The sequence below is a fragment of the Pogona vitticeps genome, chromosome 5 (assembly GCF_051106095.1).
Source record: "Pogona vitticeps strain Pit_001003342236 chromosome 5, PviZW2.1, whole genome shotgun sequence".
NCBI classification, from domain to species: domain Eukaryota; kingdom Metazoa; phylum Chordata; class Lepidosauria; order Squamata; family Agamidae; genus Pogona; species Pogona vitticeps.
This window is the reverse complement of record NC_135787.1, coordinates 65,422,681-65,438,615: the sequence shown is the minus strand read 5'-3', so window position 1 is coordinate 65,438,615 and position 15,935 is coordinate 65,422,681. Positions and strand designations below refer to the sequence as shown.

General features: G+C 39.6%; 1 protein-coding gene across 1 annotated transcript in view; it reads right to left on the bottom strand.

The window, feature by feature from the left end:
* Positions 1-15,935, bottom strand: part of MTMR7 (myotubularin related protein 7) — a 54,486-nt gene that overhangs the window by 24,554 nt on the left and 13,997 nt on the right. The window contains exons 2-6 of the mRNA XM_020791453.3: positions 11,986-12,108; positions 10,119-10,281; positions 7,347-7,504; positions 6,751-6,879; positions 4,567-4,701 (exon numbers count right to left, since the gene is read on the bottom strand). Of these exons, the coding sequence (XP_020647112.3) occupies positions 4,567-4,701; positions 6,751-6,879; positions 7,347-7,504; positions 10,119-10,281; positions 11,986-12,108 (708 nt within the window). The remainder of the gene's footprint in view (positions 1-4,566; positions 4,702-6,750; positions 6,880-7,346; positions 7,505-10,118; positions 10,282-11,985; positions 12,109-15,935) is intronic.

Genomic DNA, 15,935 nt, shown 5'->3' with positions numbered 1-15,935 from the left:
AAAGGGAAGTGATAGGAGTGCAGCTCAAGACAGATAAACAGTCAACAGACAGCTTGCTATATTGAACAAGTTCCAATCTCCAGGACTGGATAAACTGCATCTGAGAACACTGGAGGAACTGGCTGAAAAACTCTCAGAATCATGATCCAGCTGAGGAAGGCTAACATCCCTACATTTTAAAAGGGCAAAGAGGAGAAACCTTGGAACTACAGACCAGTCAGCCTGATATCGACCCTGGAGAAAATTCTGGAGCAGATTATAAAGTGGTCACTCTGAAAGAACTTTGGAAACAATGGAATAATAACCAGAAGCCAACATGGATTTGTCAAGAGGAAATCCATGGATTTGTCAACAAGAAATCTATTCAGACTAATCTTATCTCATTATTTGATCAGGTAACCTCCCTAATAGAAGGTGGAAATGTGTAGATGTAATATATCTTGACTTCAAAGCTTTTGATAAAGTGTCCCATTATATTCTGATTAGCAAGTTAACTAATGTGTACTGGATAGAACAACTCCCAGGTGGGTTCATAGCTGGTTACAAAACCACAGGAAGATCTGGATAGGCTTGAGCACTGGGCTGAAAACAAAATAATGAAATTTAACAGGGATAAGTGCAAAGTTCTATATCTAGGGGGAAAAAACCCAAATATACAGTTACAAGATGGAGGGGATATGTGGCTCAGTAATATTACACATAAGAAGGATCTTACAGTTATTGTACACTACAACCTGAATATGAGCCAACAGTACAATGTGGCAGCAAAGAAGGCAAATGCTATATTAGGCCGCATTAACAGAAGTATAATCTCCAAATACCATGAACTACTGGTTCCCCTCTATTTAGCACTGTTTCGGCCTCATCTTGAGTACTATGTCCAATTCTGGATACTGCACTTTAAGAAGGATGCAGGCAAACTGGAAGACGTTCAGAGGAGGGCAACAAGAATGATCAGGGGACTGGAAACCAAGCCCTATGAAGGTCGACAGAAAGATCTGGATATGATTAGCTTTGAGAAAATAAGACTGAGTAGAGATGTGATAGCACTCTTCAGTTACTTGAAAGACTGTCATACAGAGGAAGGGCAGGGTATGTTCTCAATCATCCCAGAGTGCAGGACACATAATAATAGCCTCCAAGTACAGGAAGCCAGATATCACTGGAATATTAGGAAAAATTTTCTAACTGTTAGAGCTGTATGACAATGCCTTGGAAGGTAGCAAGAGCTCCAATGCTGGAGAAATTCAAGAGGAAATTAGACTTCTTGGGCAACATGAGTTATTGCAGCCAAACCATGAGAAGAGCCTTTCAAGCTAACAAAACTCTTCTATTCTTTTTGGCTCTATAAGCCAACTGCCCATCTGTCCTTCACTTCTGGCATGATGCCCTCTCTATTCATAATGGAAGGGCAAACTCCTGTTTGCCACTAAAGGAAACAAAACAAAACAAAACAAAACAAGGGTGGAGCACCCACCAACCTTAGATTGCGAGGGCACGAGTATCAAACAAAAATGAGAAATGATGCTTTTTTACCCAAACAATTGATAATTTTTTTTTTCCATAAATGGATGAAACAATGCTTTTGATGGCACAATTTATCCAGAAGAGGGCAATCTCTCTCTAGTATCGGAATAGAATATATATACAGTTTTGTTCTCCAACTTCCAAGTCTTCAGGGCCTGGATTAATTTAGCAGAGGTACTAATGAATGAACTAATTAATAATTAACCAACTAATAATTAACTAATTAATAACAACACTTTACAAAAGTGGGAGAACTTCAGAGAACTGTGTTGTATTTATACCAGAATGCAAGTAACCTGGAATAAACTTTGTTTTTATTGAAAGAAAAAAGAAAAGAAAAGAAAACGAACTCTACTGCAGGTCTGAAAAGTTTCCCTGATGATTTATGGCAAGCTCCTGTGACAGGAATACTGACCTCTTCATACCACAGAACACCTTTTGGCAACAATACAATGTACAAAGCTGCAGAAGACTCTAGAGCTATTTATTAAGCACAATACTAAGACTTTGAACACTGCTTGTGGGTAGGGATGCAAATACCACCTATCAAGTAGCAAAATTTGCTTTGGCAGTAAAGGAAATACATGCCAAGCATCAGAAGTCTTAAGAAAGAAGGGAAGTTATGTCATCTTGAATTTATGTACAGATATATGGGGTCAGTGCAGTTTTGTGTTGCTGTTGTTATTGTGGTGACCCATGGTTTTAACTCCTGCCAACCTAGCAGTTCGAAAACATGTAAAAATGCGAGTAGATAAATAGGTACCACCACGGTGGGAAGGTAACGACGTTCTGTGTCTAGTCGCGCTGGCCACATGATCACGGCAACTGTCTATGGACAAATGCTGGCTCTACAGCTTGGAAATGGGGATGAGCACCGCGCCCTCGAGTCGGACATGACTGGACATTTGTGAAGAGGAGCCTTTACCTTTACCTATGGTTTTAAGCAATAAAGCTTGTTCTGTTCTGTTCAAAGCACAATACTAAAAAATGTCTTGTCTTTATATTGTCTTGGTCACAGCCATTGTTCATTGAGCCCTGTTGTCTCCACTTAGACCCTGCTTGCCTATTTGGCCACAGGAGCACATGTTCCACTTCACCTAATAGTAGAGCTGGTCCAGATGAATGATGGCAGACTGTTTTCCAGCTACTTGTCTGCTACCTGTCTAAATTGGTATTGAAGCCCTCATTAGATCTCTCAGAGATCTCTAATTCTGCACCTCCTTGTAGGCTCATACTAAAGGGGAACTGCAGGAGCTCCCATACTTAGAGGGATAGGAACCAGGCAGGTCCGAGGCCACCACTGCCGACTGTGCTTTGGCAATGGTGAAAGAAGAACATCACCACCAAAATCAGCAAAGGTACAAAAAGCCCTCTAGTTAGCTTTCTCTTCCTTTCTGAAAAGAAAAGCAAGGGAAGAAGAAATTCTGCCTGGCATAAACCGGGGCTCTGCGCTATGAGAAAGCACAGAAGGCATCCTGACCTCTTATGCTCTAGAGCAGTGGTTCCCATCCTTGGGCCCCCAGGTGTTCTTGGACTACAATTCCCAGAAGACTTCACCACTAGCTGTGCTGGCCAGGGCTTCTGGCCGTTGTAGTCCAAGAACATTTTCAGATCCAAGATTGGGAACCACTGCTCTAGAGAGCTGCTGCACTTGCTACCAAACCTCAGCGGAAACTGCAGCGCCAGCGGGAACCACAGGGACAACCGCAGGAGAGTTGCAGTATCCAGTAGATATGGCTCAAATATGTCGCCTGTCTAAGAGAGGTTGCCCACCCCAAGGTCTTACCAACCACACACAGAGAAGCACCTCTCTCTATCCTTTCTAGAGATGGCACAGCAAGTGTGGCTGCAGTAGGATCACTGCAATAAGCAAGTCAAAGAATGTGTAACCCTTTCTGGTGCCAGTTTCTGCAAGCTTCAGTCACACATTAATGGAAATACACACACGGACACCTTAGGAGAATAACTAAAACTCCACTTCTTTGCTGTTTTTTTAACTGAGTACCTAAAGAGAATGGAAGGAAAAGAGGATTCTGAAAAAGTCCCTACAAAACAATGTAATACAGCAATATTTTCACTTGTTGCGAGTTTGAGTAACAAAAAGCGTTTGACAATGTGAGCTGGCAATTTATGATACAGCAACTAAGATATATGGACTTTGGCGAGAACTTCATAAATGTAATTGAGACAATCTATAATGAACAAACAGCAAAAGTAATTGTAAATGGTGAGTTGACGGACAATATTAATACGAAAAAAGGCATTCATTTTGTATTCATTTTGGAAGAACCGCTGGAAACAATGTAGAAATTACTGGGAAAGATTGAGGAATTTGGACAAGTAGCAGGACTGAAGATAAATAAAGAAAAAACTAAAGTTATAGTGAAAAATTTAATAGCCAAACAAAAAAGTCAACTTTCCGAGAGGTCAGACTTAGAAACAGTTTAAAAAGTTAAATACCTTAGAATATACTTAACTGCCAGATAAGTAACCATAAAAGAAAACAACTACATAACATTATCTAATCAAATAAACATGGACTTGGAAAAATGGAAAAACAATTAAAATGAATACTCTACCAAAGTTACTTTTTTATTTCAAACAGTACCAGTGAAAAAGAGAAGAAATACTTTGATGACTTAAATGAATTGATATTAAAATTCAATTGGCAAAGGAAGAAAGCTAGAATTAAACTGAAAATGTTACAAGACGCTAAGGAAAAGGGGGGGTTGAATTACCGAACTGGACTTTATATTATCAATCATGCATTTTAATGTTGCTGAAAGAATGGATCACTCTGAGGAACAAAAGACTTCTATATTCGGAGGGACATGATATACAACTGGGCTGGCATTCCTTTTTATGGTATGAGAAAGCTAAAAGTCATAGATATTTCCGAAACAACTTCATTTCAATGCCATTAACTAATTACCATTTCATTTCAATAAGCTTTTACACATACCCTATATTACAGCAACAGAGATGGGTCTGGCCACACTCAGCATTAATAATCAGACAACAGAATAGGAATCCTCTTACTTTGGGACGTGTATCAACAACATAAATGAAATCACTTCCTGGATTTGCCTTTCGGATTGCCTGTAGCATCTGTTCATCTTCGAGGCATCGGGCACTGAAGCCTGACAGAGGCTGGCTACTCCGGCATATGGATGCCTGTGAGAAAGCAAAACTGGGACATAAATATTTAGATTTGTAAACTTGGTATGACCAAATGAAAATGACCATTTCGAAGTGGTACACGTTCACCATTCCTGGTTTAAGGATAAGCAACTGGCTGCCCCAAAGCTCAATTAAGCGTCACAATGGGTTCCTATTATATGCTTTGGTTCCCAAAAAGCACCCCATTCTGCACCTAAGCTGACTTCTGCTTAGCTGTAAGCAAGAACCCAAGTCAAAGGCCCTTTAAAGCAAACTATTCTCGTCAGCCATGGAAGGCAGCCCATCTAGGAGAAGGAAAACTCCAATTTCAAACCTCCACTGCCTTGTGGCTATATCCACTCATGGAAAAGGCTTCAGGAGTTAACCTAGAGGCAAAATCCGGAGCTAGAGTCCCGAAGGCAGTTCATGTCGTCCTGCCAACTTCTGCGACGTTGCTGGAACCAGTTGTATTGGCTCTTGCCTTTCCATTGGACCATTTCAGCAACATGGAGAGGGGGATCTGCTGCTTGGGTAACAGCCTATCCTTTATATTATTTTACCCAGGCTTCATGCTCTGGAGAGGACACTCCTCGATCCAGAGCATGTTACCATAGTCTCTCGAGACTGAAGGATGCCTATGCTATGTAAGCTACACATTGCCTCCACAGCAAGCTGAGTAATAAATTGACCAACCTCAGAAGGATAAAAAACTGAGTCAACCTTGAGCCAGCTACCTGAGCCCATCATGATCAAGCTCAGGTTGTGGGCAGAGTTTTCACTGCAGTTCTGCAGTTTAACCACTGTACCACCTACCTCTAAGTGAGATTGTTTAGCAGGAACAATAACAAAAAAACTCAGTTTCTGATGTCTACATTCCACCCAGAACACAAGTCCATAAGGGCTGCTAGTGGCCATGTCAAGTTGGGGATTCTATAGCTCAAAGAAAAAGGAAGTTTATCATCTCAGTAGAAAGAGCCAATGAATACTTTGTGTCTTAAAGTTAACAGCTAAAGAGAATAGAATAGAAGAAAAACTCAACAAAAATCTTTGTGACAATGATGGAAATGTGTGGCGCCTCCAGAGGTGACCAGCTACAGCCCCAACATCTCTTGCTATTAGCTGTGTTAGCTAGGGCCAGTGAAAGTTCTAGTAAACATCTGGAAGGCTACACAGTCAGAATCACTGCTTTGCAGTGATGCAATGGTTAAACTGCCGTATTGCAGTCAAGTCTTTGCTCATGACTTGAATTCAATCCCGATGGGCCCAGGTAGCCAGCTCAAGATCAAATCAGTCTTCCATCCTTCCGAGGTTGGTAAAATGAGTACCCAGGTTGCTGGGTGGGGAAAGTGTTCTTTCTATAATTATGCTGTAAATCACCCAGAGAGTGCTCCAAGCACTACGGAGCGGTATATAAGTATACCAATAAAAGCAATTTTATGCAATCCCAAACTGAGCCCATTAAAATTAACTGGCAACCAGCACTCATAATATCAGCAAATGTATCATCCAAATTCTCCTACTCTGATTTCAATGTATGTGACTAATTTAGGTAAATGGTTTATAAGTCTGTATTTGGTGCTTAAATAAACTAGTCGCCCTTTCTGTTGAACCCATCTGAGACAAAACACAATACCAAAAACTATCATATCATATTCCAAGCAAAATTGCAATTTCTAACCTACTCTTATTCTAAAGCGAGTCATAAGTCTGCAAAGTGCTAATGAGCTCAGGGTTCAGCAACATGAAAAGTAGAAAAAGAGAATCAATTAAGGTGCCCCTGATTAACAGGACAATAGAACTCTACAAAAGAAGACTCTTGGAGGAGCAATTTTTCCTTCTCTTTAGCAAACAAGAGGAAACCTAGGCATCCTCTGTTTTATTAGGAGAATAACAACTGCTGTACCAGTATGTCTAGGAAAATCCAAATAGAGCATCAGGAGACATATTGTGCAATATCATTTGTCCTTAATCATGTCATTTGTCCTTAATCCTATTCAAATTATTTTAATATTAATAAACAGGCCAAATGAATTAAATATGCCAAAATATCCATCCGTCACTTACATTATTTTGCTTGTAGTAATAGGAAAGTGCAGGGAAACGCCTCCTGCTGCGGAATTTAGAGCTTCCCACAATGATGTGGGCAGTAGCTGATTTCGGGACATATACTTCAATGGGATACGAGTCACATACCTGTGCAAATAGATAGAAACACAACTCAGCATTCTCAACTGGTTTGTGAAAGCAGATTGTCCAACTGCACATTAAAGCATTCTCCCATTTGTGAAGCACTTCCCATTGTTTATTGGGAAGTCCTTCACAAATGATAATCCATATCTCTCCACAGTAAATATGAATTCTAAAGAAAACTAAACAAAATTAACGCTCTCCAATTCAGATATACTAAAAGCTAGGTTGTGCAGAATACTTTTTGCAAAGAGTAGTATCTATGCACAACCAATGAAACAGAATGAGCATATGATAAGACTTCAGATTTTCTCTCAACTATGGTATAGTTTAGAAGCAACATTGTTGGTCCAATAAACTGTGATTTATGCTCTCACACACCATCCTTTCCTTGTTCCTCTCCTTTTGTCACTATCCATTGTGTTTCTCATAAAATATGATTCAAGCCACACCATCAATAAACAGCAACTTACTCGGTAATCTCTGTTGACATCACTGATCTGCCAGTAATTATTTGGAACCCCCATCCGATTATACTCTTTCTTCAAGTTTATCAGATTCCAGCCTTCTTCTCGTTCCTCTTTGTTTAATTTTGGGTTGAAGGAAAAACAATACAGCTCTTCGTATTTCACTGGGGGGGGAGGTGGCAGACATAAAAACTATTTATCCATTTGAATTATTTTTATTGCTTCACAACCATCAGCAATTATTTGCTTAGCTGTTCAGCTGTCACATTTCTCACAGGCTATTAAAAGAAATGAAGCCTGCAATTTGTTAGAATTGTATGTAAGAAGCATCTTATTAGGCTTTCAGAAAAGTTCTGTGTTCTTTCTATCTAGACATCTTAAATCCAAACTTATGGTAACAGCCAACATTTTCTCTCACCTCGATTAGGTACTTTTGGCCATTTGGTCCACATCACAGAAACACAGGAAAGGCTGTGTGAGAACTGAGTTCTTTCTGCACCTTTATTTTAATATATTTTAATATACAGTAGTTTCCTTTTCCCGTTATTTCTTTGCAGCATGGGGCTAGACCTCTTTGGTTGAGTTATGTGGAATAATTTCCCTTGAAGACTGCTGTTTTTATATTTCTAGCTAGGTCTCAGTTTTTCCTCCTGTCACTGTGTGGCTTGATTCTGGACTAGTCATTTGGACAGCAAAAACTATTTTTGGTAAATGAAACAGGCAAATGATATGACATTTTTGAAATTCCCGCCCTTTCCCCCTGCCTTCAGCAAGCCTCGGAAGGTAAAAAGAAAATGTGGTATTGGAGGGGAGTCCTATAGATACCACAGGCTGCTAGAAAGATAAATAAGTAGGTTTTAGATAAAATTAACCATGAAGGTAGTAGGAAAAGTGGAAAACCTAATATGAGATGGGTTTTGCTTCAGTAAAGGAAACCATGGCTTTTAGTTTGCAAGACCTGAGCAGGGCTCTTAATGATAAGACTTTAAGTGATAATTTATTCCTAGATATAATTCTCAAAGTAGCCATGTTAGTCTGTGCAAGCATATCCAGAGAAAAAATTAAAATAGATAAAAAAGGTACCACAAAGGTGCATAAGAACCACAAAGGTGCATAAGAGTGTGTGTGTGTGTGTGTGTGTGTGTGTGTGTGTGTGTGTGTGTGTGTGTGTGTGTGTGTGTGAGTGAGAGAGAGAGAGAGAGAGAGAGAGAGAGAGAGAGAGAATGGGGGAGGGGGTGTAGAATGAGAATGAAACCAAACCATGGATTTCCAGTGGAGGTCAATTAATCCCTGGTTCAACCTCCTACATCTCCTCACATTTCTTCATATTTATATTATAGGTAATCTCTCTGGATACCCATTTCTCAGCTTAACTGTGGCAACTGTTTTGTCATTACAAGAAACATTTTGGTGGAACATACTAGTTCAGTCAAAAGGTGAGAGCAGCACTGGCTCTACGATTCAGCACAATGGGGCAGCTGCCTGAGGAAGTAGATTATGGATGCCACAGAAGGCTGGCAAACTGCCAGCTATATAATAAAATAATCAAGTGCCCTCAAGTCAATTCTCACTTTTTGCAGGGTTTTCCAGGTAGAGAATACACAGAAGTGGTTTGCCATTCCTTTCTAGGGGTGCCCGGGGACTGTGCAGCTTGCCCGTGACTGCACACACTGGCTTTTCTCCCAGGAATCGAACTCCCAAACTCTGGCTCCAAAGCCAGATACCTAACTCACTGAGCTATCTGGCCAGCTATCAGCTAACAATATTGTTATTGTATTTTTTTTAATTGTGAGAGAGGCATTTATGGGAATTCCTGCTCTATGTATAAAATATCTTGGCTGGTTCTGATTACTATTACATATCTTAGTTTGAAGAGGAGATTGGCATCTAATGTTTTGGCCAAGGGGGCAAAATGTTTTGGGTTGGCCCTGAATCTGAGGTGAGGAACGAAAGCAAAGAAGAAGTTAATAAAGTTATAAACAGTAGAAAGAAAGCCATTTCTAAAAACCAGAGAGAGATGTTTGGTACCTTAGAGACAAAACACATTCTACTTGGCATAAATTTTCACATACAGCATCGCTCTTAACTACAGTTATGGAACACATTAAACCTCGCCAACGTGCTACATGCTAAGTATAATGTATATAATACTGTCTTTAGTGATGACTGGAAATTACTAAATACAGCACTGACAGTTAAGTTGCAAATGCTGCAAAATGTAAATACCATTTTAGGCTGCATTAACTGAAGTATAGTCCCCAAAGCAAACACAGTACTAAATCCCAGTCTGTTCAGCACTGGTTAGGCCTCATCTTGCATACTATGTTCAGTTATGGACAAAAAACTTTAAGAAGGATGTTGGCAGACTAGAACAAATTCAAAGGAGTGCAACAAGGATGAGCAGAGGACTGGAAACAAGCCATTTATTATTATATGTTTGATTGCATTTTCATATTATCACTTACAGTAGTTTAAAAATTATTTTTGCAAACTACCTTTGGTCTTGTATTGGAAGAAATTTAAGTTTTAGTAATATCATACATTTCTGGATGCCTTTTTGCACAGATATACAATCATACTAAAGACAGCTTGTTTAAAGGACAACAGAGAGAAACTGCGTGGTTTCCTCACTTGGTGAAATAGTGTCCAAACTCCTCAGCCCCCTTCTAGAGAGAGGACAGCGGTCCATCAACAAGCATGTGTGCCTGGAAGGAAGTGTTTAATGAGACTAATTAGCAGCCTGTGTTCAGGCCCACCTCCTCCCCTTCCATTCCATACCTGGGCGTGCCAAACGTATTAAAGATATGTAAACATCATGGCAATTTCTCTCCTGAGGCAGGATGAATTGAATGTTCTGGAAATTCTTGCAACGAATCAGCAATGGACAACCAGTAGCTGTTGTTGCCTGTTTCTCAATAGAGGAGATTTGACTGTGGAGAATCTGAAAAATGAGGAACAGGAGATCAATCTGAAGAACAACCAAGGATATATCACAGTAAAAGAATACAATTCAATCCAGTTGCTTATGTACATTAATGAGTGCAATGCTTGAAATAACAAAAAGAGCAAAGTGTCTGGGCAATACACAATTATTATTATTATTATTATTATTATTATTATTATTATTATTATTATTATTATTATTATTATTATTATTATTATTATTATTATTATTATTATTATTATTATTATTATTATTATTATTATTATTATTATCATCATCATCATCATCATCATCATCATCATCATCATCATCATCATCATCATCATCATTATTATTATTATTATTATTATTATTATTATTATTATTATTATTATTATTATTATTATTATTATTATTATTATTATTTATTGTCATTGTAAGTATATACACAGTATACCCATACAACGAAATTCACAGACACCCAGAGACCAGACACATGCACACACACACAAAAAAAGCAACTAAGTAAGCGGAAGGAAGCATCGTTCAGCCCCACTTTGGTAAACTGCCTATGGAGACATGGTAGAAGGAGAACTGTAATTAACTAACTATGCTCCACCTTAACACCAGTGTTTGATTTTAGTTATGTGTGTTCTGTATTTTTGTTTGACCTGTCTAGATTTATGTTTACATTTCAGGTGCTTTAACTATACAGTGGTGCCCCGCATAGCGACGTTAATCCGTTCCAGGATTAACGTCACTATCCGGATTCTTCGCTATCCAGGGGGGGGGGGAACCCATAGGAACGCATTAAACTCCATTTAATGCATTCCTATTGGGGAAAAACTCACCGGTAAGCAAAGAATCCCCCATCCAGCCGCCATTTTTGCCACCTCGGTAAGCGAGGCGCGAAAACGCTGTGGGTGGCCATTTTCCCCCAGCTGGGCGGTGCTGGCTTCCGAGCACCCGCGGTGGACGCTTCCCCGGAGGTTGCTCTGAAGCAGGCTTCAGAGCAACCTCCGGGGAAGCGTCCACCGCAGGCGCTCCGAACCTTTTCCCCCCAGCTGGGCGGCGCAGGCTTCGGAGTGACCGCCGGGGAAGCCTCCACCGCGGTTGCTCAGAAGCGCCCGCTGGCCAGCTGGGGGGAAATGGGGCCTATGGGGAAACATCGCAATGCAATCGCTTTTGCGATCACAAAATCCGCATCGCTATGCGGATTCATCGTTAAACGGGGCACTCGTTATACGAGGCACCACTGTAATCAGTGGTGGTCAGCTTCCAGAGGTGTAGGGATTACGTTCACCTCCAAGGGCAATGAAGGGCTACGCCTGTCCATGAACCCTCCTGTTGCCTCCCACCTCTTCTACTTTTTCTAATGTCCCTAAATGGCCAAGTGCACCCTCTGGGGCATTCTTGGGCATGTTGGATTAAGGATTTTCAATTCTTAACTCCAGCAGAGCACATAAATTTAAGTCTTTTTTAATGTACTGACCTTTGACACAGTATGAATTTTCATCTGAGAACATTTTTAAACAGAAAGCTCCCAAGACGAAGATTTTTTTAAATCTACATATGTAAATTCTAATTATAGAACACATGCACAGAAATAGCCAGTACTCTTTGATTTTTTTCTTTATATCTTTGTAGAGCATTTTTAAAGTATAAAAATAAACCAAGTTCTATGCAGAGTGCATAGCAGTAATATACAAACTGTCATCATACCCATGTCTCTTTACGAGCATCTGATTCATTTTCTACAAAGATGACATGAGTTGCTGTTAGGTACAGAGTCCCTGATGCAGCTCTTTTGCAAGATAATCCATCAATTAAGCGGACATTTTCCACCTGAAATGAGAGAGAGATGGATAAGACATAAACAGGATGTTCAATAATGCTTTAATAAGAAAATCAGAGTAAAGACGTTTTATGTTTAAAAACAATAATACCCATTTTACTGCATCATTTGTGTTTCAATTCAAAAATGTTGCAATAGCCTCTGATTCACAACAGCCATTGCTTCATCCAGTCAAAAATGGATGCTGCCAATTTGATGATGGCTAATTCGCAAACCCATGCAGTGCCTCAGAAGAGTTTAGCTTTATTATTAAACAAATAAGCATATGAGTACAGATGAGGAGGTAGACCCATTTTTATCCACTAGAATATATCAAGACTGTAGTTAAACAGAAAATATTTTTAAGGGGGAGGACAGAGAAATACACTAAATTTGTTATCAAGAGACAAAACAAATGAAAAATAGAGGTTGTACTTTACCTACAAAAATGCTCAATTAATTATAAAACATAGTAAATCTAGTACTTCCAGAGTTCCACTGTAGGTGATGATTACCTTTTGCCAAGCTAACTAGAAAGAGTTAATGGCATAGTAAGTTACATTCAAGTAGGATCAATGGGGATTTGGTGATTCAACTCCTCCATAAATTCAGCTGATTGAAAAGGGTCTACTCCAGTAGCTACTTACTATGCTAAACAAAAGGATTTCAGCCCAGATTATTTACTTTTCTAACAAATTGGTTAAGGGTGGAACTTCAGAATGGAACTAAGGGCTCAGCACAGCCACTTTTTAAAAAACTGATAATGACTCTGATTTCTTGGCTAGATCTTCTAACGACCTGAGTAAAAATCTGGCCACATGACAAAAGCTAAAACACTCCCATGACAGATATTTCTCGCAAACTTGGCCTCTGGGAACTATTTCTGTGCATTTCACATTGTTCCCAGTGGAGAACTAAACTCTTGCTTCATCAGCTGTAAAGTCACCCTTGAAGCAGCTGACTGTCAGGTCAAAGTACTTAGGCCAACTGGAGCTACACTGGGGGGGGGGGAATAAGTTTATGCTAGAAAATACATTCAAAAACTGGTAGAGCTAAAGCCACAAACTAGAAGTCCAATTTCTCCAGGCTCAAGATATGGACCCAAAAAGTACAGTTCCAAGCTCTTTATCTCAGATTGTATCTCAGTTCATTAAATTTAGATATATTTCCATATTAGAAAAAATTTGCCTTTCTAGTAAAAAAGTAGAAGGGAGCTCACTATCTAATTAAAAAATATTACTCTATACCTGGAAAACCCTGGAAAGGGTTGTTAATTTGCAATCAAGGCGATGGGACACATTTATTTGTTGTTATATATAAGTTGTTGTTGTTCACCCATTTGGTGCAATGGAAGTTAATGTAATGTACACACAACAATCAAAATAGTCTCAAAAAGATAGTGCTACCACAAACTATGGGTGCACCTTTATACCCTTAGTTTGTGGCTTCACTAAGAGAAAGATACCCTTTCCCATTAATTTTTGACTTTCTAGTTAAATCTTTAGTTGCAATTCTATACCAAATTATCTGGAAGCAAGCCTGCCCCATTAAATTCAATGGGACTTTCTAATCCTTGATCAAATTATATCACGCTATCTAAAACAATGTCACACACCAGAGATGTTGGCAAGTCTTTGGTCCAAGTCCTATGTCTGAGTCTTTGATATCAAGTCTGAGTCTGAGTCTTTGGTACCAAGTCCCAAGCCCAACTCCCCATTCAAAGCTTTTCCCCCCAGAAAAAAAGGGAGAGGTGGGTTCTTGAGTCCAAATCATTGGGGGTAAAACCCAAGTCAAACCCGAATGCAGTCACTGATGCAACTTAATTCTGACTTGACAGTAAGCCCTATGACTGAAGTCCCCATCCCTGTCACGCACTGCATACAAAGAAGTAAAAGACAATTTAAAAGAATCAGAGTAATAATTAAAATATAAAATAATTACCAATAAAAATACGAAAATATCAACTGTTCAAAGAGTCAGGAGCAAACTCCATTAGGGTTAACATACCAGCACCTTCACATTCCCTGAGATACAATGAGCAGAATCTGAGACAACAGGAATACTCCTTTATAATGTCACAGGGATTTTTCCTTGGGGAATGTTTCCAAAATAATGTGTGCATGTATGTCGGAGACATGATGTGAATTTTCCACACCCCTTTTAAAACATGTTATGTGTGCAGCACATATACAAGCACCTTTATGCTGAGCCAGTGAGCCCTGTCAAAACAGCTGGGAGGGAAGAAAAGACAGGTATGCAGGCATTAAAATCAACAGAAACAATAAAATCATTCTCCTTCACCACCACTGCTCACCGAGACTTCTCTCGGCCTACCTGGAGATCCAAGAATGCATAGCAGTTCCCCGAGCCAGCACCCTGATCCCTGCCGGCCCTCAACATAGTCATTCAGAAAAAAAACTGAGTGAAGAAGTAGGTCTTCAGTCAGTGCTTCAAGCATGACACAGTTGGCACTTCCCAAATACCAATGGAAGGGCATTCCAAAGGTTGGAAGCCACAGCATGGAACCTTTGCTTCCAGATTGCTGCCATGGATCAATCAGCAAATCTACACCTCCACCTGACCACAGGTGACCCTAGATACAATGCACCAGCCCACTCCCAAATGAGCAGTATAGACCAGTGGTTCTTAACGTGGGCGATAATGCTCCCCAGGGGGCGATTTCATTTTTCAGGGGGGCGATAGAACGAAAAGAGGTGGCGTGGGGGCGCTGGAGCAGAAGGGGGGCGGTGGGGGGGGCGCTGGAGCAAGCCAAACCTGTGAAGACGGCTGCAGCCTTTTTACAGTGTGCATGAATATATATTTTCCTCCAATTTTAATTTAGTTTCAGACTTTTTGTCTTGAAATTTTTAGTTCCTGCATTTTTTTTATGCCCTTTTTATATTTCTTTTTGTGTCTTAAAATTCACTTGCAACTAAATCATTAAATGTTACTTTTTGGGGGGTATTTCATTTTCTTGGAATTTAATTTTGTTTTCAGGGGTCATTGGATTTAAGTGTCTTAAATAAATAAATAAATAAATAAATAAATAAACAAACAAACAAACAAACAAACAAACAAACAAACAAACAAATAAAAAAGATATCATCACTGTGGGGAGGGGGCGATGACAACTTCCTCAATGGCTCAAGGGGGCATTTCTTTCAAAAAGATTAAGAACCACTGGTATAGACAATCCCTAAGGGAAGCATCTGAGTGCCTTGGTAGGATTTTCTCTCAGCTCCAGGAGTATGGAATTTAGCTTTCTTTGTATGGTGAATGGTTCCTAGGATTTAAACACAGGATTACTTTAAACTCTAATTTCACAAGCCTGAAAAGACTTCCTTAATTATCTCTCTGCAATGTTAACATATGGGCTAACTCTAATGTCCATTTCTGGCCCCATGGTATCCATGGAGATGAGCCAAGCTCAGAAAATTGACTATTTTGAACTACAGCTCCAAGATCATAGCTCCCTGGGCAGCTAGAAACATATAGTTCATAAAAGTAACTTTAGCAATGATAAAGTTACTTTTCTGGACTATAAATTATCTTACTCTGGATATGGGCTCCATATTCTGAAGTTTAAAAACAAATTAAGACAAAGGAAAAAATGTGAAATGAAATAGCTTATGGCTGTCCGGAGAACCACTCTCTATGATCCTCCTGAGCCAAGAGCTTTTAGCCATCAAAAATATTGGCTATGATCATCTCTGACTGATTTTGAGAGATATAAAACATACCTTCTGTGACCTAGTTCCCACTCGTGCATGGTGCATTCTTAGACAGAGAGTATATGAAACTGTGAGAGATTGTGAGGTACAAGAGATCACAGAGAGGA